The sequence below is a fragment of the Hoplias malabaricus genome, chromosome 4, assembly GCF_029633855.1.
Source record: "Hoplias malabaricus isolate fHopMal1 chromosome 4, fHopMal1.hap1, whole genome shotgun sequence".
NCBI lineage: Eukaryota > Metazoa > Chordata > Actinopteri > Characiformes > Erythrinidae > Hoplias > Hoplias malabaricus.
In genome coordinates this window covers 40,349,526-40,375,376 of record NC_089803.1, presented here as the reverse complement: position 1 = coordinate 40,375,376, position 25,851 = coordinate 40,349,526, and the positions used below count along the sequence as shown (strand labels likewise).

General features: G+C 36.9%; 1 protein-coding gene across 2 annotated transcripts in view; it reads left to right on the top strand.

Moving 5' to 3' along the window:
* The first annotated feature begins 260 nt into the window (after positions 1-260).
* The window catches only part of shisal1a (shisa like 1a), a 47,628-nt gene continuing 22,037 nt past the window's right edge, over positions 261-25,851 (top strand). The window contains exons 1-2 of one of the 2 annotated variants that reach the window (XM_066669230.1): positions 261-356; positions 19,668-19,841. In XM_066669230.1, coding sequence (XP_066525327.1) covers positions 19,775-19,841 — 67 coding nt within the window. In that variant the 5' untranslated portion in view covers positions 261-356; positions 19,668-19,774. The remainder of the gene's footprint in view (positions 357-19,667; positions 19,842-25,851) is intronic. The other variant, XM_066669231.1, reaches the window with a different exon arrangement.

The window sequence follows — 25,851 nt, the reverse complement described above, 5'->3', positions numbered from 1 at the left end:
CTATCTATCTATCTATCTCTCTCCTGTAAGGACTCAAGGGTGCTCTATTCTCTTACTCCTCCATCTCTCCACTCGTTTACTCTCTTTTTCTGTGTCCCACGCGCTCCTGCCTCTTACTGCACTGTTGCTGCAACAGTTACTGGATGTGCGCGTTCTTGCGCGCGCGTGTGTAGCTGTGGTCTCTCTCTCTCTCTCTCTCTCTCTCTCTCTCTCTCTCTCTCTCTCTCTCTCTGTGAGTTTGAAGAGAGAGCATGTTTATCATGCTGCACGAAGGGAGTTCAAACTGAGCCGCGGACAGGAGGAAAGGAGGAGAGTAAAAAGCGGGATTCGGGCTCGAGTATTCTCTTCGCTTGCGGGTAAGCCCACCATTCAGCTCTACCATGTAATTAAAAAAAGAAACTTTACTTCACTTGTCTTTCTGTTTTTGGAGTTATAAACAGGTCTAGAGAGTTGTGAACCATTAACCTGGAAACAAATATTTCGTGGATCCACTCTGTTTGTGACTGTCTTGGAGGCGCTTTAGAGCTGCGTTGATGTTGTGGAGCTAAAGAAGCGCATTATTTATGTGGTTTAATAACCCATCTTTGGGATTTACGTGTGTGTGTGTTTGTGTGTGTTTGTCCTCTCACTCATATGAAGTTTGTATCCAGTTTAACTGTTGACCTGATATGCTCGGATCTATCACCTTGTTTCACATCATTGCACAGTATTATTGGGTCTGATCAATACACCATAAGCAGTTTCTGTTATTCCACTACATTACTGAGCACTTTACAGTAACACCGCTATTTGAATGTCAATGGAGGCAGTATTAGCTTTTATAGAGCTCTAGCTACAGTATCTATAGAGTGGAGTAGATGAGCGTGTCTCTGGTGGTAAATAGAGGTGCATGGAGTCAGTGGATCAGTAGGTTGATGGTGTTTGGGGCTATAGCTAGTGTCTGTAGCAAGAATTATATTTAAGTGTCTATGGTGGTGTTTATATAAAGGTTGGGGTCAGTTAATGTGTAGGTTGTTGTGGGTGGAGCTACAGTATAAATTAAATGAGTGAATCTGGGGTTGGATCAGTGGATTAGTAGGTTGTTGTGAGTGGGGCTCTAGCTATAGAGAGCAGCTAAAGTTGGTTCAGTGTTGCTGGGGTAAGCTAGCCCTCAATCTTTGATAGGAGTAGCTGCTGACACATGCTGTGACTTACATATTACAGAATTAGTGTAAATTACTGTAAACATGTTGTATACTACAGTAATTCATGTTAATTTAAGTGGTAGCTAAGCTCCCAGCAAGTTACTGTCAATTTTAAAATACTTTCTACAGTTCCAACCTTTGTTAATGTGTGTGTGTGTATGTTTGTTTAGGTCTGTTTTGGACTTATAATGAAGTTATATATGGAGGTATAATGGAGAACACAATAAAACTGTTTTTGTGGCACTCACTGTTCCACAGAAGAAATGAAGCCTTATGTGAAATCCATGGTATTATCACACTTTCCTTCTCATAACAACACACTGGTCTTTAAGTATCTTCATATGCACTGTACCAACCCAAATGCTGTCTAACATTAATACTAGAGAGGTGCTTATATATCTTGAAATTTACAGTATATTACACTTTTTCTTGACTACTATATCTGTAAAGTTATGTGTTACAAATAAAACATGCAAAGCTTAAACAAATAATGTTTACTGATTGCAATAACTTCATTGGTAGAGTTTATGTCTAAATACTGGAAAGACTATTCTACATATATAGGTCCTGCAGAATAATTCAGAGGAAATCATGCAGAACGAAGAGGATCATACCGACTGCTTTAAAAGTGGTGGTGATAAAAACCAAGGATTGATGTCTTAACTATGACATCAATTTTTGGCAATTAATTTCCTATGCAAAGCAAAAGATGCTAACTATTGTTAAAAATATGTCTTATTACAGCAACAGTATGTGGTATTATTACCTTAAAATTACAGCTTTAAAATCATTGTGATGCTCCACTGACCTGTAATAGGGAGAACAGCACTATGTAATTTTGGAGAGCTGTAGGACACCATCCCTGCTTTCTCTCCTTTCCCTTGTTAAGAGGTGTGAGTGTGAACTGAAAGAGAGTGTGTTACGAACTTTGACGGACTGGTGCCCTGTCCAGAGTGTGTTCTTTCCTTGTTCCCAGAGAGTTTGTGGTCTGGATCTGGATGTGGTTTCAGAAGAGGAATGAACAAATGATTTGTTTTTGGAAGCTATACTTTTCAGATGTCTGGCTCCTGTTACCACTACAGTATTGTTTTCACATTAATCTCTGACCCCATTTTGAGCATTTCACACTGAACCATAATGACTCATTTCAATTCCATCTAATTCTGCTATGTATTTTTTTATTATAGGAATTCCCCTTAAATTTATTCAAATCATTGTAGGTTATAGATTTTCTTAAAATACTGATATTTTAGATTATTTGATTAAATCCTGCTTGTCTTTAGTTGTACATATTCAAATGCGTTAAATTTTGTCTTCAGTAATGATTAGGCCTGGGTAATAAATCATGTCTTTTTCAGCTTTGTGTTTTTGATAATCCTGTTGTGTATAGTAATACCAAATACTATACTTAGTTTAAAAAATACATTCATTCAATTTGGAGTATGTGTTAACATCATTTTGCCTTATGTAAATGCCTTAACTTATGCAACTTGTTTTTACTTAACCAGTGTCTTTTTGCTCAACGGTTTATAAACTCCTTGTCTAGTATTTGTTTAAAATCAAGGATACTTTTACTTTTCTTGGAAGGATTTATACTAAATCAGAAACTAGTTCCAGACATTTTGTAACTTCTAGTGTAACTACAGTTATATAACAAAATTTAGAATAGGGTACAGGATTCATGACCTCATGAGGATATATTTGGATTCAGCCACATCAGTCATTTCCTCATATGGGAATATCTCACAGAGAGAAGAATATAAACTTTGTTATGGATGTTTGTTGGGCAAGCAGTAGGAATAGTGGTAACTTAGAAACAAGAGCTTAGGGAACAAAGCCTCGGGTTTCACAAGACACAAGAGTGCAACCCATCAAGAGCTGGAGAAGGAGGATTCAGCTTCACACGAGCATGTGTCTATGTGAGAGTCCACACACCCTCAGGAAAGACAGTTACAAGACTCTCAGTAGCAGCACACACTAGCCCTGGTCTATATCTCTAGTGACGTGCGTCACTGTAACTTTATCACCGTGGAGCAAAGAGTCACGTTCTGGTTTGCCTTAGTTTAAGTGGAGTAGGTCAACAGCATTTTAAAACACTTACAACACTGTGCAAAGTCCTTTGGCAAACTGTTTCATTCTATTAATATTAGCATTGAGTATTTTTATGATTGTAGAAAACCATGAGAATAAAAGCAAATATTAAAGCGGGTAAAGTTTCTTGATTTCTGAATAATAGATTACATCTTAAGAGAGAAGGTTTCATTCCTTCAGTCTTTTAATTACATTTTTTTATTAAGAGGCTTGAGGATTTACATGACAACTAAAATTATATGAGATGTTTACAAATCCTTATTTATTGAACTAAAGCTATTTGTTTTTGTTATTTGTTCTTTGTGTTTTCTAAACAAATGAACACGTAAAGGTGATGTTCACGATTGTATTTAAAAAACACTTTTAGTAAAATTCATAAGATGTTTCCTCAACATTTTGTTAGCTCTCCAGTCTTTTTATGTGCAGGAAACTGGTCTAATGTGTTTATGAAGGCCCAATGTCTCTATGAAGGCCCTCTCCCTATTTCTCTACTCATGTCAGAGGCATCTTGAGTTTGTTTAGACAATGGAGAGAACTACAAACATTTAAAAGCACAGATCGAAATGAAGATATTACTCTATTCCTGCTACATAGGAGGATAATATTGACTTATTTTTGCTGTTTCAGATCAGTCAAGGTGGAAATTTCCGCAAACTCAGGAGACAGCTAACTGCATTACCAAATTTGCTACCAAATTGTACATAGCTGAACCTTAAGTTGTCTGTAAATTTTGTATTTACTGTTTGAACTACCACAGAAACGAGTTGTAAACAACTCTATGTTGATTGTACAACAACTATGTACAATCAACTGTCTTGTTTTCCACTCATACTCACCATTCCACCTTAAACAAAATGGAGCATCTGAATGTAAACAACCAGAGAGAACTGTGTTTCCCCACAATCATAGACGTTCCCTTTAGTGCTCAATTAAGCATGTTTTAAACCTTTTCAAAGTTTTGTATTTGTGCTTAAGGTGTACAATTCTGAACAACTCAACTTTGACTGGGTGACCTTGGATTCATTTAGTTTAATATTTCTATTTAATCTCAGGTTAATCTTATATGCTGAGAAATCTCTTATAGATAACTGATGAGACTTTATTAAAAAGTAGGGAGGCCTCAGGGTTTGTATGTTTTTAATGTACAAATGAAGAGTTCCTAGCCTACAGAATCTTTTTTTTTCTGATGATGTAATGCCTATCTGGGGTGTCTACTTATTATGTGATACCCAGCAGAGCTCATCAATAAAGGATTGCCAAATTTTCCACATTTCTCCCCTTTCAAGATTTCAGAGGAACCTTTGCCAGATCTGGTTTTATTGTCTACTTTTCTCCAAAATTTTAATATGCTACTTTAAATTTTATTTTGCTGACTTTTTAATGAAAAGGGAACAATTAATTGTTTTATTTTGTGCTAGAGTCTGAAAAAGTAGGTTATTTCAGTGATAAGTCATTGAAGTTCTTAAAAATAAAGGTGTTACAACAACTTCTTATGAGCAAGGTCATAGAAGAAACATTTATGGTTCCATAAAGGACTATTTTTTACATGTGAGTGTGAAGAACCTTTTAAAGGTTTAAAAATCCTTCCCTTTATCTCTCTATCATTCTATATCTATATTGTTATTAACCAATTTGAAAGTTTAATAGCAAAAAATGTTCTTTATGGAACCAAAATTGCTTCTTCTATAGCATCACTCAAAGGACCATTTGTAGCACCTTTATTAGTGAAATTATAGATTTCACTGTAGATTGTAGACTGTAGATAAATGTTTCAAAGCACATCTGGAGCAATTTTAGCTGGTAGCTTCTATGTGAAATTAGATGTGTCCTAAAGTCACCGGATTCACTTATTAGAAGCTGTGCCTGGATACTCTGGGACAAAGTCTATAATTATGATGGATTATATACTTTAGCTTTTGCAGAAAGGCAATGATCAATATTCTTTTTTTTTCTTTCACGTGAGCTAAACAGGTGCATTGAACGGAGAGTTAAACTGTCAGTCAACAAGTGTTTGGTGAGAATAGCTGGGGCCTTAGCTTTAGGAGAGACTGAGATTTAGACTTGTGAGTGACAACTGACCTCTTCTGAGCATTTCTACTGTTAGCTTTCCAGGATGATGCCCATACACTTTGAAGGAGCAGTCTAGGTTAGTACACGAGAGAGAGAGAGAGAGTGAGAGAGAGAGAGAGAGAGAGAGAGAGAGAGAGAGAGAGAGAGAGAGAGAGAGAGAGAGAGAGAGAGAGAGAGAGAGAGAGAGCACTTTAGCTGTCTACATTAGAAGTTTCTCCCAAGGGTTCTTTCAGCACCAGTGAAGCAGAGGTAGGGGCTTAATGCACCAGTGGTACAGTTGTGTGCTTTAAGAAGGTTTTTTTTTTCAACTTCAATTTTCTCCAGCACATTTTTCATAGGACATATTTATTCGGATTTGGACCTTTCGGAAACTGTGTCCGGATGAAACAAGTGGAGAGAAAAAAGAGTCTCAGAATTAGGGTCCAGATTTAGGTGACTAATTTTAGGCTCGGCACATCATTCCTCTTAGGTGAAATGCATTTAGGAAGGCACAGTGGATTTATGAGAGCAATATTTCAGGTGTCATACCAAAGTAGCAGGGGTTATCTGCCCCTAATACACTGAGGAGAAGGAAATACAGGTAAGGAAAGACTTCTCTTTCAACCCTCTGACTTACAAAGAGGGTGTAAGCCTGGGTGTTTCTGATCCATCAGCTTTGAAGGCACAGTTTGAAAAAATCAACTGTTAGAAAGGCTCTCTCTCTAGGAGTACCCTTTGACGGATGGAGAATGTGCCCTACAGTATTTAACCAGCACAAACATTTACCTGCTGCTCAAACAACACTCAGGATGATATTTCACTGATCCATGCACTGCACACATTAGATCTTCCCTTCAGTTCACTTTGCTGAAGTGGTGACTGTAAAATATGGAGAAATATTTCTGTTAATGTGAGTGTGTGTGTGTGTGTGTGTGTGTGTGTGTGTGTGTGTGTGTTTGTGTCTGTGTGCGAGAGAAAGGCTGTCTATTATTGAGAGAGTTGATGGGGTCGACAGCAGGAGAGGGTAAACAGACCCACTCAGTTGGGCAATAAAAAAGCACTTGAGAGAGTGTGTGAGAGATATAGAGAGGAAAGTGAGAAATAGATTGTCATTTATCAGATTTACAGTGCAACAAATGGGTGCTTTTGGAGCATGGATGGAAAGGAGTATCTAGACTTTGAAACAACAGTCCCTAAAACACACAAGAAATTAAACAGTGATCAGAAGTTTCTGAAATATCTTTTGGTCCACTTAGCACAATTCTAAGCAGGAATAGACTAGATATACAAACCACAACATCACCATGCTTAAAGACATTTTCAAGCTAAATTATATATTTAAAGGAACTTTTGCAGTGGTAATATTAATAGTAAAGAAATAGCTGCATACTTTCTTGCTGTTTTCCCTTGCTGGTTCTTTATGGCATTACTGTACTTCACTTTGCCTCCAACAAAATGTTTTTGATCAGTATCAGCATTTTTCAATATCAAATTTAACAAGCAACTGAATCTAAAGCGTAAAACTGGTGTAGAATAAGTCTTTGCCAGCATGTTTTCCCAAATGTTCAAACTCTGCTTTCATGCTGTGTTGAGTAGACCCACAGGCAGCAGAAGTTGTCTCCAGGATTTCATTCCAACTGCTTGGCTTCTCTAATCATCTTAAACCAGCCTCAGAGGTGTCAGGGCAGTTGAAACAAAAATTCTGGGAAGGATTTTTATTTTTTGGATCTGAATTTGCCACTACTGAGAAGGCCTATGGACAACTCATTCATGACAAAAAGTCAGTTTTACATGGCTTACTAAGGCTGTTTTTCATGGTTTGTGCTGGGTTTATTAGATCCAGTGAAGGGAATTTGTTGTGGTACACCATTTCATGACACTTCGAACACTTTAGGGGAAAAACATTTCAGTGTTACTCACATGGGCTCACCTTGGCACCCATGTTTTCCCATGGTTCCCATTTAGTCTTACCAAACGTTTTTTCCTGATTCTCATAAATATGGATTCATGGACATCATAACCCACAAGATAAGCAAAGTGAACAAACTGGGTTTTTTTCATTTCACGGATGTTTGTGAGAGCTAATGAGACATTTGGACATATGCTTTATTCCTGAGAACATTTTCACTCCAACCATGGCAATGGCTAGCTTCCAGTGCAGCCCATATTTTATGCACATTTTTCAAAATAAAAGTCAGTCATCAGATTGATAAACATTTAAAATAACTATTGTTTTCACCTTATAATCTTCTTTTGGGTTATGGCCTATCACTTGAGGAGGCCAGCTTTATAGTTTTACCCAGTGCACAAACTGAGCTCAGTAAAAAAAAAAAATGTTTTGTAGTGGAACAACTATGGCATGCACAAAGCTCTGACCTCAGCACCATCCAACTTTGGAATTAACTGGAATGCTGACTGTGAGCCAGGTCTTATCATCCAACATCAGTGTCTAAGCCCTCTAATGCTCTTGAATTGAATGGGAAGAGAATGCCCCAGACATTTTACAATATCTATTATAAAGTCTTCACAGAAGAGCGGAGGCTGTTATAGCAGTGAAACAGGCACAACCTGCTTATTAATACTGACAGTTTTGGGACATAATGTTTATTAGGCACATATGAATGTGATGTTCAGATATGCTCATGCTTGTTGCAACATGATTAATGTCTTGGAGCCATTGTAAAGACTGGATTTTTCACCATATATAGTTATGACCAGTATCTGGACACTTGTCCATTGAACATTTTATGTGAAATGAAGGGCTGACCAACAAAATGCTTTCTGTCCCTCTAGCCCAACTTTGACACTGGGAATTGTGACCTTAATAGGGACATATTATGAAAAATAATCACATTTTGAATGCATTAGCACATTAATGTGGTGATATGGAGTGCGTACGATATCACAAAAAAATGAAATAAAACATCAGAGTATGTTTTTAATTGTCTGTCTGACAGGGTGACTTTGAAAGTCTGAAAACATGGGATAAAATGTGTTGCTCTAGTTTTGCACTGCATCTCTGTAGAGTACAAGCACTTTACAATTGTCCTGCCTCTTCATCTGCAATCCCAGTACTTGACCTGTGTTTATGAAATAGCATAAGAATGAGGTTAATAATTAATGAAGGTAATAATAAGAGTTCTGACTTATATGACAAAAAGTGAGAAATGGAGAAGAAAGAGAAACAAGCATAAATGACTAAAAAACAAATCTTCTCTTATGGACTCTCACTCAGAAGTGAACTGGTGCTTCTTCTCGTTTGATAGAGCAGGTACAGAATCGGGTCATTTTGAACAGGACTGTTTAGACGAGGGGTAAAACTGTACTGTTTTGTTTGCTCCTTAATTAACCAAATCATAAATCAAATGCTTTAGAGAACTGTATCAACTTGTGGAACTGGGGTATACTGTGTCCCCTTTAACCTGCTTCAGAGAACCTTTTTACATTTCTGTTGATATTATACCAACTTTGTGTATAACTGTATCCACAATGTGTGCAAATTAAGTTAAATCACTAATACTTGGGAGTGTCCACAGACATTTGGACATGCAAGAAAGAAGGAGAGATATTTGACTTGAACACATTGACCTGATAGTTGAACTAAGTCTTCTTTGCTTTCATAAGACTCCATCATCACAGCCATCACATAACGCTGGCCCATTAAAGAGCCATCTCATCTCTGTTTGTCATAATGTCAGCCAAGAGTGCTTCATACCCCTTTTCAGTTTTGAAGTTGAAAAGCATTGAAATGTGTCAAAGCTCTTGCTTCTTCAAAGCAAAGGAGGTAATTTGTTATGCTGTGATCTGTCGCTTTGTTGTTAGTGTAACACTTTGCTGCTGTGAAGAGAACTGTAGTTCATTGTTGTCTTGTGTTGTGGGGCTCAGAGTGCAACTTATTCCAACCAGAGACACTTTGCGTGCGGCCCTGCAGCTGTTTAGAATCTGAACTGTTTTTAAGCAGTGACTGTGGGCTTTTCTTCTTTTAGCTGTAACCCTACCTCGCAAAACATCTTACGCAAATTCTTACATGCTCAGGCATTAATGTAATGTTTTGTACAAACCAGAATAACAAGAAATATACTATATGGCTGCAGTTTGTGGGCACCTGCTCATGTAATATTTCCTCTGAATTTATGGGTATTTAAAGTTTGGTTGTCCCCTTTGCTGCATTATCACATCTGGTAAGTCTTTACACTAGACATTGCTGTGTGGATTTGATTGCATTTGGCTTCAATAGCATAAGTGAGGACAGGGCACAGGATAATGAGTTTTGGACCACTCAATCCCAAAAATACTGGATGTTGCACGATCACCTTACAGAACACAGTTCCAGTGTTCCACACTGGCACAGGTCTATGGTCCTTTACAGCCCTTTAACCCATGATTGACATTGAGCATGGCGACCTTAGGGTCATGTGCATCTGCCTCCAGTATTGCATTTCATTTCATGCTGTTCTTTGAGATTATACAAGAACCTAAATGTCTGAGACAACCATGGAAGCAGTTAAATTCACCGATTATAAGCTGTATCTACAAACCGGTGGACATAAAATGTAAATAAATAACTACATGCTGCCATTTTCCATGCTAGCTTGTCAACACACATTCTCATATAATTTAGGTTAATGAAGTTTCATGCAATTCTGAAACATTGACACCATTTGCTTAGCTTAGCTCTCACAAGGGGATTTGCTGCATATGTGTATGAGTGTAAACCAATTTCATAACTAATTAAAACAACAAAGTAGCTGTTTAATAGCGCAGCATCGGTCAGAGGCTTGGATTAGGCCTCTAGGAAATCAAGGGCTAGTGCGTTCTTTTTTGTCCCTTCGTCTGTGATTAGGCTTATAAAAACAAAAGCCTGTATTATCATAAGTAATTAATTTTTTTCCCTCTAGAGAGTGGCTGTGAGTGAGGAGAAATCATTAGAAATGGCACCAGTCCAATACTCATTATCTGTCCTGGGACAAAACCAGCAGGAAATGCTGCATAATATATCAGAGATGAAAAAATAACAAATCTGTGATTGTGTAATGAGTCTTGTCTCAGATATCAAAGAATTACTTGTAGAACAAAATTACATAAAGTGAAGTAGGTCACATGATAATAGGGATGCTATAATCCAGCTTTACTAATACTAATACTTGAATCAAGTCAATTCTGAATAGTATATTTCATAGCACCGTATACATATAGATATATATTACCATACCAGAGATGGCCAAACATCAAAATTCTGGATTTCAGGATTGAACACTAACCACAATTACTAATAATACCAACATTAAGTAGCTTGCTATCTAATATAGCAGTCTTCTAATTACATTTATTTTTTAACATATTTATATGGGTGGGCATGAAAAAAAACAACAGTTTGTATATTTATTGTCTTTATTATCCTCCCTGTTTGAGTAATGTGAGCATGATGCTACTAGTTCTCACTATTCAGGCCAAGTTTTTCAGGTCCTAGCTCATGAGAAACAAGCTACGTAGTCCCTTTTTGTTTTGTTTTGTTTTGTTTTGTTTTTGTGTTTTCTCCACTTTTTTTTTTTGTCATTGCTTGTTTCATTCATTATTAACATCTCCTCACAATCACACAGTGCTGCCAAGGTGGTAAGCTGAAGGCTGACACATGCTTCCTCAAAAACATGCAAAGCCAGACACAGCATCTTTGTAAGTTGGCTCCAACACACTATTGGTTAGCTCAACTCTCTTGGAGGAGAATACTAACTGTCCAGTTTTGTTATGTTAGTAAAAAGCCACCCATATTTGATAGAATCATGCTGAGAGATGTGCAAAGAAGGAGGGCCATCCTACACACCAAGATAGAGTGTACATTTTGCAGTTGAATTTGTTGTGGACAGTTAGCTCATCATCTCACCATGAAACATGTAGACAGTTCCATAACTCAGGAGCCCAGTGTAGTTTAAGGTTTCAGTAATAATATTTTACCATGTGTACAAGCCCATAATGCAAGCATGCAATCTTTATATTTTTAAGTTTCATTGTTACTTGGACTCCTCTCCATATTGTGTTTCTTAGCATTCTCTCTCTTAGTTTTTATCCTGTCCTTTCTCTTTTTCTCAACTTCCCTGCTGCATTCCTTTCTGCTCTTTGTGCATCTCTTTCTTTCAGTCTCTGTCTTTGGCTGACATACACACACACACACACACGTCCTCAGGGGATAGATAAACACATTCTGTAGTGTGGCCTTGGGAGAAGAAGCAGGCAGTGTGTTTTCCAGCATGTGTACAGCACTCTCCAGGCCTTTGGCTGCATTGTCGTTTTGTTTGGGTCCAGGGATGCACTTTTGAAAGAGTGGAGGCTTTGGCTGTTATGGGCTCATTTTTCATCTGCTGTATTTTGTAGCTGGCACCACACATCCATACACTGATCAGAACTCTGCCTGTGGCTTTATTATTTGACTCATGCTTGTCATTTATTGATTTTGTGCATTGTTGGGCATTCTTAAAGGGACTGGATATCTCACACACTGCATCATATACATAGTTGTGTTAATGAAAATTTGCCCAGGGAATATACAGTTGTGTATATTTTCAGGATGTTATTAGTTAAATACAATAATAATGGACCATGAATCTTGGTATAAATGATCAGAACATCTTGCCAGTTTGAAAAGTGGTACAAATAAGTTCTACATTTTGTGTTTTCCTGTATCAGTGTGAAAGTTTGAACTGAAAGAAGAGAATGTAATATCAGTTCATATTCTTCATGTATGCATGTCTTAATAGCAAACAGTACAGAGAACCACGGGATGGACAGTATAGAACTTACACAACAAGGATAGATAAAGTTACATGGTAAATAAATTAAACCTCATATTTTTACACTAAGTGCCATTTAAATCAACAGCCCTCTATGGTGAGAATGTATGATAACAATGAGCATGTGGAAGACTACTTTTAAACCGCTCTGTGCAGATTAATCTGATGCATAGAGCTCAGACAGAAATTGGTGAAGGAAATATCTTCAGAGAATGCAAGAGAATTAAATGTTTTGTCAAAATAATGGCATTATTAAACTATTAAAATGCACATACATATTGTCATTGTCTACAGAAAACAAATATGTATATCCACAGTAGTAACTTTTTAGTTGAATGTAAAAGGATTTGTAACTTTTAATGACGTTAATGTAAATTCATTGCCATGCTAAATTCTATTCAGTGGTGTTTCAGCTTATACTTTTCACATTTTTTGAATAAATACTGTCATGATATAGAGCAATTACATCCAACAAACATAGATAACTGCACAAGTTTCAAGGGTTACTTTGGGGTGCAGTGTTATGGAAATAGAAGTCATGTACATTGAGCAACAGATTAAACCCTGGCTATAAGAGTAGATGGTTTAGACTGTTTGTTATCATCCGCAAGCAACATATTAGCTAAGAGATTGTACAATACTCTAGCAAACTACTTCAAAGCATGTATGTATGCATGTACATTACATGTAACAAAATCCAAAACAACTATAGCCTAGCTGCCTGTTTTAGTACTTTCAAAAAGTTACATTAAACATATAATACTACAAAATTATATATATATATATATATATATATATATATATATATATATATATATATATATATATATATGACATAAGTATGTAAAGATGTGCCACAAAAACGAACAAGGCATGGAAAGTCCTGTGACATGGCCACAACATACCTACCAAACCACTCTTTTAAGAATTAATATATACTAGAATTTGCAGGGATGGTCACACCAGCACATAGATATCATTTTTATAATAATTTTCTCCCTCCCCACTCAGGAATACTGCTGCTTTCAATTTAAATGAACAAAAATCTGAAGGACTGCCTGTTTAACAAACTGCTGCACATTAGACACTATTCAGTACTTTGTATCAAAGACACAGTGTCTATTTGTTGCATTACATCAAATTGCCACTATTATGCCTAGGGCTTCTGTGTTTGTTTCTGTGCGCTGATGTTCTGACATTAGCCCTGTAAACTATAACATCACAGAGACTGCCAAAGTATTGCCCAGGATTTTACTTGCAGCATCTTCAGTAGTGTGATATTGAGTTGTGAAAACGTGTGTGCGTGACCAGCCTATATGTATTCCATTTATTTCATTACCAGTTTCAACTGCCCTGAGTACAAGCAGTTCTGAGATGTTTTTGAGGTAATTATATATATGTTTGTAAGAAAGAGTTAAACGGAAATAAGAGAAAACAATATGAACACCAGTAGCTTTTCTGAACCTATCTATAGCAGCTTACAAGAAGCTCCTGTCTCTGAAAGATGAAAGAACAAAACAAAAGAAAAACAAGGTCCAATCTTGCTTTAGATCAGACAAAATCTACAGGTGTTCATCTTGCTGCTGTGAGAAGGGATCTGAAAGAGAATGAATTTATCAAAAAGCTATTGTTGAGAAAATTACTTATTTTTCCAGACGTCAACAATAGTGACAATATTTAGGAATAGTTGGAAACGTTCAAGTGTCTTCTAAGAATGAACTTTGATAATAGGTTAAAATATATATATATATATATATATATATATATATATATATATATATATATATATATATATATATATATTTATTTTTTTTTTTTTTGAAAACTTGCTACCAAATTTCCTGAGAAGTACAGAAGCAAAGGGTGGAAGCTAAATGCTGGAAAATTGACTTTGCTGTTAGGATTGTCATGTAATTTCCTGTCTTCTTTCATTTTTCCTCATGCTGAAAATTGAAACTGCACTTAGTCATTCATTCATTTATTCATTCATTGTCTTTAACTGCTTATCCAGTTCAGAGCCGCGGTGGGTCTGGAGCCTACCTGGAATCAATGGGTGCAAGGCAGGAACACACCCTGGAGGGGGCGACAGTCCTTTGCAGGGTAACACACACTCACACATTCAATCAAACACACACGCACCCCCTAGGACACCTATGAGTAGCCAATCCACCTACCAAAATATAATAACTATGGTCTTTGACTTTACTAGAGTACTGTAAATTAAAATAACTCCTGTTATTGTTGACTCATTAGAACAGTTCAAAAATGTGATTTGATCTCAATATTTTGAACATGCACCTTGTATTTCACACAACAATACTTTCTCATTCTCTGACTCCACATTATGAAAAAAAAGATTCCACTAAACATGAATGCTTCTTGTTTTTAATAATTAGGAAAATAATATTTTTTAGCACTCTAAGAGCTTTCCGTGTTCTTCTAACTTAATTTGTCAAATTGTCACTGCCCAATGAAAAGAGTGCCTCCAAAACGCCAAAACAGTGTGTGTGTGCTGTGATAAAATGATGCAGTAAACTAAAAATGCACAAAAAATGGAGATATGTGTTTTTAATTTTACAGCGATTAAATATTACCACTTCCACCTAATGTAGAATATTCATCATTAAATCTTATTTAAATCATGAGAGGGCGGCATGGTGGCGCAGCAGGTAGTATCAATGTCACACAGCTCCAGGGACCTGGAGGTTGTGGGTTCGAGTCTCGCTCTGGGATGACTGTCTGTGAGGAGTTTGGTGTGTTCTCCCGTTCCCCGGTTTCCTCCCACGGTCCAAAAACACATGTTGGTACGTAGATTGACGACTCAAAAGTGTCCATAGGTGTGAATGTGTGAGTGTGTGTCGCCCTGTGAAGGACTGGCGCCCCCTCCAGGGTGTGTTCCTGTCTTGCGCCCAGTGATTCCGGGTAGGCTCCAGACCCACCATGACCCTGAAATGGATAAGTGGTTACAGACAATGCATGAATAAATCATGATAACAAGTTTTTATCACCACATTTGCAAAGTATTGTAACCAGTATCTGGAATAGTTTGGGCTGCTCATACACACTTAAAAAAAGTGTCACATCATGTTCATTTATTGATACCTTAGTACAGTTACTCTTGATTTATAAAATGTGCTTTATAGAACATGAATGAGTAAAAATGTACATAATTTTACATGGTCATTTTCTGAAAACGTATCTGGAAGTACTTTGTATTAAAACGTAGAATAAAATATCTAACAGTGACCATATAAAATTAGATTAAAACTCTGTGATTTCTTGCATTGTCCTAACCTGTTACGACCCTTCACACTAAAGCAATTCACTTCGTACTATTTGATTTGTATCAAAACAAGACACTTATAAATCACAATAACATTGGCTCCATTTAACTTAACAAACATGGTCTTCCACAAAGAAATAATAAAGCTAATTTTGCATGTAGAGGCCTAAAAAGAGAATACGGATGTGCCGATTTAGCTATGATTTGTGTCCGGTGTTTCATTCTCTCTTACATAGGAGCCACAAAAGAGACTGTAATTACTTACATGGAGATGAGGAGAAAAAAATAAAATACTTTGCTTTCTTTATCTTTCTTTGTGTTTCCAAGGTAACAGCGTGGCACAGGCCTGGAGCATGTAGGGTAGCCTTGTGTGCTGTTTGTTTGTGTTTTCTCTTTTTAGCATATAAAAGCAGAGGGTTGGTTTCCATCAGAGACAGGCAGCAGATGTCCAGTTTAGTGGCATTACATGGAGTACTAGCAGACTGAGAACCAATGCTGCAGGAACAAGTGCCACCAAAATAATTCTTCTGCCTTTATTATCATAATGAGTCTGAACCACACTGCTTTTGCTCTGAGAGTAATAATATGGGTCATATATCTGCATAGTGCAACCCTAAATAATCTCATGATTGGCTCAATTTGCAATGTCCCAAATAGATTTGTTATATGCCACTTGCACACAGTCACATTCTAGACATAAAAGGAGTGAGCCACAGTAGAAAGCTAAATCCTACATAATGTAAAGTGAAATACACCCTGATTATGATCAGCCATTTATTGTACATTACTCAATTTTCACCTTGCAGTTTTACGAGTACATACTGTAGTTCATCTGTTGCTTTGCATGATTGGTTAGGTCCCTTACACAGTGTCCCACACTGTATTTTTGATTGGTGGGCTATGCTCAGTCCAGCAGAACACCAGAACACTGAGGTTTTTAAAAACTTCAGCAGCAATGCTGTGTCTGTTCCACCATTGCTGAGAACGATCCATCACAACACCATGCCTGCACTGTTGTGTTGTGATTTTGATGGTTTAGGCATAGCAACAGATGGAAGACAAGCTGTAAATGTATAACATCCTCCTCTATAGTTTTATATATATATATATATATATATATATATATATATATATATATATATATATATATATATATATATATATATATATATACATTCAATGTCTGTAACCGCTTATCCAGTTCAGGGTCACGGTGGGTGAGAATCACTGGGCGCAAGGCAGGAACACACCCTGGAGGGGGCACCAGTCCTTCACTGGGTGACACACACACACACAGTCACCCATAATAGGACTTGAACCCACAACCTTAAGGTTCCTGGAGCTGTGTGACTGCAACACTACCTGCTAGGGAATACTAATACAGATAAAAACTGTATTATTCATACATACCAATTATACTCTTTCACGGTTGTAAACACATTCAACTCTTAAGTTTAACTTGAAATAAATGGAGACTGAGAGAAGTGGCTGGCAAAAAGAGTTTAATTAATTGACAAATCCAGGTTAAGAACACAAAACTAGAAAAACGAAGACAGAAAACAGATACCAGTGGAGAGAAAGCCCATCAGAATTTCAGCTGCTGTAACCGTCCTAAGTGTTGATTAGGGGTCTGGGTAGCTTACACAGCAGGTTAGTGATACTGTAGTGATGAGCTGAGGCTGATACAGTCTGGGCGGTATGTGCAGGTCAGTAGAGTTCGTTACTGTGAAATAGCAACAAGCTACTTGTTGAAGAACTATAATTTGGTGGAAGGATTTAATAATTTCACTAATTTGCTTATAGAAAAGTTAAATTATCTAACCTTTGTAAATATAATCTAAAATTGCATGGGCTAGTTTTAATTTTGTTATACATCATATTACTTTGACATACAGTATCAGAAACCAGCAGAAATTATCTGAAACAGGTTTGGGAGGCGCTGAGTTTTGGTCTGTAGGTTTCTATCACTTAGCATAGAAGTATAGTTCTGTAGTTCAATATTATAGTTAGTATAGCTACATGAGCATTGTAACTACCATACAAGCATAAAGATGCACCAAACTTTGACTGTCTAGACTGGTGTAAAAATGCACATTTAAATCATTACGGGCAATCTCAAACGTTCAGTAGTTTCTGTTGCTTCCTACTAGCACATGTGCAATTTGAGATAAGTGGCATGTGTGGGAGTAAGTTGGAGTTGGTGAGGGTTTTAGTGTGTTCTTGGTGTTTATCACTGCCAGCAAATGTTCTTTGAGAGCCCTAATGGGAAAAAGAGGGGGCGTGGCTTGGCGTAGTGATACGTTATGACTGACTTTAGGCTTAAAATGAAGGGGTCGTTAGCAAAGCTGTAAACCAAACACAGACACGCTGACACTGCTGTGTAAACAGAGAGAGCGAGACAGTCGGCTGTAAGGGGGTATTGGCTACATGACGAGGGAACGATGGAATGGAGGAGAACATGAAAAGCTTTGAGTGTGCTGTAGTGAGGATAGCACTCATTAAATCTATTGCATCATAGTGTTGTCTCCCTCTTTTGCTATTCTTCGATCTGGTGCACAGGGAAACTCATTCAGAGCATACAGCATTTATTATGCATTACAGAGGTCTCATATAGAATCCATCATAGTCATCTTGGAACATGTATGAGCTGATCTCACCATGATGTTTCCTATCTCAGCACATGTGCTTCACATATATGGGAAGACATGGACTATCAGCTCCTAATGAGCTTCAGCATAACCACGGTTACTATTAGAAAGGTTCAGCTTCAGTGGGGATGAAAGATATCTCACTGTCTCAATGTCTCCTGTCTGACTCTGTATCACTAGTGCCATCTGTTTCCTCAGTGTGGTTGCATTTGCACAGTTATGATATAAAAACGTGGCAACAAAGCCTCCAGAGTAATGGGTACTGGTTTTTATGATGGTCCTCAATGTTTGCTTTGAAGTGAAGGGGTGGAAATGGCCTCTTAGTAGCATATATGTCAGAAGAGAGATTCACAAATCAAACCCCCCCGTCTCTGTCTGATCTGTCTTGCTTTTTTATTCTTTTACTGTGTTTGTGTGTGTATGTGTGTGTGTTGAAACATGGATGACATAAGAATTCTGAGGTGTTGCATTGTGCCCACTCTGCTGTTGCTCTGTTATCCTGTACTAAACTCACAGAAACCATTAGTACCTTCACTCTTTCTAGCTCAATGCTCAAGAAGGATTCAAATCACAAAAAATATAGCCTAAAATTAAAGTAGACCATACCAAACAAAAGACTGCATTTATCATCTAACTCTAAACAGGTTTTGGGAAATTTTTTATACTACACTAATGTCCAGAAATATTCAGAAGCCTTTCCAATGGGTGATTTCAGCTACTTTAAAGTACATCCCTTGCTGACAAACAGATGTGAAATCTCCATAGTCAATAAAACATTGCCATTAAAATGGGTTATGAAAATGACCTCATCATGCTCAATGGCAAGAGAGTTATAAAGGCTCCAGCAATGGGCCTGTGGAGCAGTGGAACTGCTGTGGATATGACGTGACAGAGCTTAATTTTTGTGATCATTTGGTATCTGTGATTTAGAATCCATCCAATGTCCTGGTGTCTGAATGCAATCAAATCCTCACAGCAGTGTTCCAACAACTACAGCCTTCACAAAAGGTTAGAGGCAGTCACTGAAACTTTTTTGGGACAAAGTGTTTTTAATACCCTTGATTTTAAAAGAAATTGTTGATGAGCATATGTCTAATAACTTTGGGCATGTAATATGCAAATAATAAACATGCAAATAATAAGTTGCAGTTATGTTTATGAGTTTTGCTATTATGTCACACATTTCTGATATAAACCTTTCATATTAATATTCAAATCTTGTGACTGTTTCAAAAGACAGTCAGCATATTTAGTAGATATTCAGTACATTAAAAATGTCAGAAGAGGTCTGGGTATTGTGAAGGTGATGTAAATACAAAGACCTAAATACAATTTACCTTGTGTAAATAAATTTAAATTATATGAGAATGTATTTTTTAAACTGTACTTATGTGAAAACAAAAGCAGCCATTGAACAGAAATCAGAAGGGAATGTTATGCACTTCCCTGAGAACTATCATGGCATTTCTGGTGAATTATATGGAACATTTCACATTGTACACTTTCAGATGAGTGATAGATTAATCATAAACTGATATATTCCATGAGTCACTAGTGTTGAGATGCCTACATTTGGGCAGAAAGCCATTACCTGTACTCAAATCTGTGCACTTGCTTCTTTTGACAGTGTGCAACATGAGGAGTGTAGACATAAGAATGCAAGCTATGTGCAGCCATTGAGTTGAGACGCATCCCAAACTCCCACACCCACCTTTTCTTCATGAAGACAGAGAGATGACCATGCGCGGCCATTGGTCCTTCAACACCCTGGCCATCACCTTCCTACTACTGTCCACTGCAGGTGAGCTCAGGATCTAGTACACAACAGAAAACCTTACAATAAAAATATCATACTCAGTTATATACTTAACATTACAGAAGAGGAGGCTGGCAATTGGTTAGAAAATAAAATTGAATTTTAATGCTACACATGATGTCTGTTTATGTGAAATGTCCTAACATCTAATAACAACAGACTATCAGCTCACTAGTTAAGCCCTAAGCTAGAACAGCCATCTGTCATTTCAAAGATGTGCGCATGTGCAATAGCCAGAAGGTGTTTACAATGTCTTTGTTGTTTAAGCCAAACTATTTATGCAAATGTTTACCAAGATCTTACCAAAATGGTCACAGAGTGGACAGATTTACTATAGGTTTTTCAGAATAGTGCACAGTTGTGTCAGGCATTATACACCAAACAAGCATTGAAAAATAATGACACAAAACCATGAAAAATCCAGACGTGATTCAATTTCATATCAAACCTATGCACACCATTTGCAATAACATTTTATATTTCTATCAGAAATTACTGGGAGCAGACATACTTGTATATTAAAACAATCAGCATATTGTTGCTGTGCTAGAGCCAGAGAGTGAATTTTTGTCAATGGTGAAAGTTCACAGAAACTGGATCAGAAAAATTACATTTAGTGTAAAATTATAAAAGTGTTTGCCAGGGTTCGTACAGGTGCTTGAAATCCTTGAAGATGCTTGAATATTAATGTTGTATTTTCCTGACTTTGGAAAAACTGCATTAACCCTGGTTTGCATTCATTATTGTTGTAAAAATATTCATACAGCCATACAGCCAGGGGTGCTGCTAGAAGTCTTGGGCCCATGAAAGAGTACAATTTTGCTCCCAGTTGCAAATGTTCAGCTAGTTCTGTGCAGACCTTTACATTACATTCTTCTGATGTCCTGTGGCAATTTTATATATATATATATATATATAATTAATAAAATAAAATCTAAGTATCAAATTTTGATAACTGGACTTCATATTTCACCTCACCACCACCATCAGTCCTGCTTAGTGACAGCTCAAGTGTGTACCTGCGTAGAATCAGACTGTACCATTCAGTAAAAAGAGAAAGGGGTGAAATGACAATATGATAAATAATTTGAGAAAAATGTTATAGCAAATCACAACCATGTTTAATTGGCTTATTTTGCACAAGGCAATACTACTATAATAATGTTAATAGCCCTCAAAGGGCCCCCTGTCAGTGCCAGGCCCTTAGAATCATCCTAACTTTTCCAGAACCCGAATATATAGCTCGGTATTAAAAGACCTCTAGTACAACTCTTTATATACTATTTGGAAAAGCCCAGTTGATTATGGTTAGTCTTAAATTTAGAACCACGATTACCATTTAACTATTGGGTCGAGGTCAAGGATAAAGTCAGTGTTAATATTGGGAAAGTTGAATTTTAATGCATATTTAATTGGAGGTAAATAAACATAAGATGGGCATCTGTAAAGCAACTGTAGTGGATAATAAAAATAAAGTGTTGTGATCAAGAAAGACATATAGGACTAAAATACAGGTGTTCTTATGTTCTGCAGTGCTGCTATAAAATCAGTAGTTGCATGTAATGGAAGGGAAAGCCCCTCTAGGAGAGTGTGAGATGAATAAAAATCCTCTCATATGGTGGGTGCACAGAGGTGTGTAACTGTTGGAGAGAGGTGACTGTCAAGCAGAAAGTGCTCAGCTGACAGCTGGTAAAAGGGAAACACTGAGAGAGAGTATTCAAGAAGGGCCGTTGAAGAGGTATAACTAATGTGAATGGTACTCAGTGACAGAAAAATATATAGCACCCGGTTTCATGACACAAGTTTGGCGATTATTCTCTTAAAATAAAATGTCCTGCTCATAAAGAATTACTTCCAAATTTAGGAGGATTATTAGGGCAGTTTTTATATTAATGCCATTTAGTTTTTACATTATATACAGCTTTGACTGTATTCAGCAGCTATACATTTTTTTAAAGTTCTGGTACTAATGTTGGATAATTAGGTACCATTTAAAAATAAGACTATATTTATAAAGGTTTAAAATGGTTTAAAATCTGTTTAATACATTTTTTATTAATTAGGTTTTAAATACCTTAGATGCCATTAATAATCATTTGTAATACATATATAGAAAGTGCAACAGTGACCGAATGTTTGCTATTGGAAGTGTCTGATAACTTATTTTACTTCTGAGCTAAACAATATATTGTCACTGTCCAGTGAAAAACATGTATCTCAAATATAGTAACTTTACAGAAGAAGTTATAAAACCTTCTTAACTTTCAATGAAACTTGGTGAAAAAAGTTTTTATTCCAAGAATTTTTGGAGCATATCTATTTGTCCATTCATTGTGAAATTGTTACATAGTGTGAAGGACAGCCGATGTGTTCAAATATGGTTAACTTAAAATCCTCAAAAAATGGACATACATGTTACTCATTGGAAACAATGGTATACAAGTTTTGTGCAGAATTTGACACATGTAAGCAATTAGTCCACATTAAAACAACTGAATTCCCTTTGTAGAAGAGCTGTCAAAATACTTCTGGATATAAAGTGTAGCAAATGCACAGCAGTGTCATGGCGGTAATTTCCTTTGCTTTACATTTGAGTTATTTCCCAAAACAAACAATGTAACTGTACCATAGATGGACACAATTACTACAAGCCATGTGAGGACAAAGTCTACTTTTAAACATCTGTGGTTATTTAATGTCTTTTAAAAGAAAATCTCTCTCAGAATCACTCAGCCAATTATTATGAGCAGAAAACACAATCTTCCATTATTATAAGAATCATAAGCAGCTTGATCTGTGCTCCTGAAGCGTCTTGCCAGAAAACACACACTTGGGCTCAGTGTCTGCCAAAACCCTCATGGGAAGATGACTTTTAGCCTTTATGAATCCACATAGCCAATCAAACGTTTAATGAAACACTACCAGTTGTCTGTAACAATCAGGCTTTCACAAATATTAGGCATTACCCAAAAAAAATATGTTTTGCTTCATACCTACAAATCTTCCAGGTCTGTTCATCCAGTGTTTGTGGTTTCTTCTCTTCTGATGATGCTCTTACTCTGTAAAGGCTGATGAAATATCTTCAACTGGGCCAGTTTGCATCTCTGGTCATGTCACATCTCTCTTTAGCACCTTTTGTGCTGCAGTAACAAGGTGCACTGGTAGTTCAGGAAGGAGGACATGCTTCTGTAGGCCGGCCAACTTTAGTTTTAAATAGCCGAAGGAGGTTTTTTGGGGTTGCGGGTGGGGGGTTACCTCCTAAATCAGTTCAGCATGTGGCCTGGCTGTGCTGCTAGCCAGCTCCCAGTATACTCCCAGTATGAATGAACATACACATTAGAGTGGTTGCCATGGCAAAAGAGAGAGAGAGAGAGAAAGAGAGAGGTATTCCTGCTTGCTGTCATGCAGGTGTCTCTGTACTCTGTTCCCTCTGATTTAGCATTCATTTTTTGGCACTAGTTGTGAATAGAAATGCTGGTGAAGCTAATTATCCCAGAAAGCCTACAGGGTGTTAATAGTGCAGAAATAAAAAATCAAAAAACCCAATAATTTGCTCTTACAGAATTGCTAAGAAAAAACTAAAGAAGGAAAAAAAAAACCTGGAATTGACAGGTGGTTTTCATTTCATATGCCTGACTTTTTCCTTTTGTTCTCTTCTTCCCTCCCCAAAAAATATGAGTGCCTCTCATTATGGCTTGCCTGTTTGGTTGATGGATACACAGTCGGTGCTCTGCCAAATAACTTCCCTTGCTATTCAAGTCTCTTTATGAGGTCAGAGGTGTTCCTGGAGGGCTCGTTGGCGCTCCTCTTGATCAGCCCTGATTTATTACAACCATTAACACTCCATCTATATGCCCATGCACACAGGTAATTGGGATTTTTGGTCATCAGCAAAGGGGTCAGATGTGGTAAGCATCATATTATTTCCTGTTTTGTCATTTATTGATTTCTTAATCACACATACATTTTACTGAATATTGGATAGTTTTATGGACCATTATGGACCTTTACTCTTTTCATTTTAATTTGCATGGGTAAATAATTTAATTCTATATAATGACAAAGTAATAATTGCGGCATGCTCTGTCCACCATTATAACAAAGAAAAAAAAGGTTTTATATTGATAACCATTCAGTGTTTTTCATTGTACTAATGACAAAATATGTCATGAGAAGTAAAAATTGGGCCAAAGCTGCTAAACTCTTTCAGCATCATTCTGTATATGTACATGGAAAAAGGAAAATCATAAATAGAAGTCTACATTCTACCAGTTATGCTATAAAATTAATTTTAAGTAAATTTTTAGTGACATGTAGAGGCATGTAACCAGTCCCAATTTACAAAGAAATGATGCAACTATATCTCAATTTCAGAGGCACTGAAATACATGGCACAAGAGTGCAAAAGCAGTATCATGTATGAGATTCAAGAGATAGGAGCTCAAAGCTCTTTGAACTTGCCTCTGTTTGTTTTGCTAAAGATTGTTCTGTATGTGTGAAATATGTGGTATATACGGAAACTGAACTCTTGTTGTTTTGACTGTGTACTGTATAATGCGAAACCAGACACAACAGTAAGTACATTGTCTTATGATGACAGGTTTGTTTTAGGCCTACCGGCATTGCTAGTTTATAACATCTTTGTGGTACTGTTGGTTTGGGAATAGTTCAAGTCACTAGTATGTAGGTCCTGTGGTCGGGACATGACCAGTGATGTAGGGGTAGAGCAGGTTTTTGTTGAACTTTTTATGCAGTTTTTTAGGGCAGGCCCTAACAGATTGCTGATATTTTCAAATGACCAGTCAAGTGTAAAGCCCACCAAAATAATAATATTTTAAGTGAGTTTTAGCTGATGAAATTCTCTGTCCATCCATTTGAATATAATTTTCTTGTCTTTTTTGTTTGTTTAGTTTCAGTTACAAATGAGTGAGTCATAATGTACAAATGAATTAAATCACACACTCCCAATTTCTATTGCATTATAAACAGTCAAAATCTTGACCTGTTTCTACACCATTTTCAGTGGTGTACAGTTATCTCATGCAGAATTGAAAATGTGATCTTGATTTGCTAAAACCTTATCTGCTTATCTGTTTTAAATCTGGAAACACAGAGGTTAAAAGAAGGGGAGAAAAAAAGAACTATGCAATTTATTTGTATTTGAAGTTTAAATTGATAAAAATTGATACAATTTCACACAAAACTCTAAAAATGTTGGACATAATTATTGCCACCTTTTCAAAATTGGGAGTAAATAACTTTGTTTTAAGCATGTGATGCTCGTTTAAACTAACCTGTGGGAAGTAACAAGTGTAGGTAATATAAAAATCACACCTGAAATCAGATAAAAAGGAGAGAAGTTGACGTTGCATTGTGTTTCTGTACATGCCACACTAAGCACTAAGAAAGAGGAGAAGAGAACTGTCTGACTTCAAACAATCTCATGGTACAATAAACAATCTCATGGTTACAAGCCCATCTCCATAGATCTTGTTCCTTTGTTCTTTTGTCCTTTGTACAACATAATCAAGAAGTTTTACAACCCAAGAGAAAAACTGATGAAAGTTTGCAAGGATAGTCCGGATGGTGGATAAGTAGCCCCAGTCAAGTTCCAAAGAAATTCAAGCTGTCCTGCAGCCTTAGGGGGCATCAGTGTCAGCGAGAACTATCCGTTGACAGTTGAATGAAATGAAACGCTATGGCAGGAGACCCAGGAGGACCCCACTGCTGACACAGACATAAAATTACTAGACAGCAATTTGGCAACATGTACATGAGTAAGCCAAAATCCTTCTGGGGTAGATAGAGCCTTTTGGTCAAGCACTCTACTATTCTACTCATTCTACTGTTTACCAAAAATCAAATGAGGCCTACAAAGAAAAGAACACAGTACTTATAGTCAAATATCGTGGAGTTTCAAAGATGTTTTGGGGTTGTCTTGCTGCCTCTGGCATTTGGTCCCTTGACTGTGTGAAAGGCATCATGAAGTCTGAAG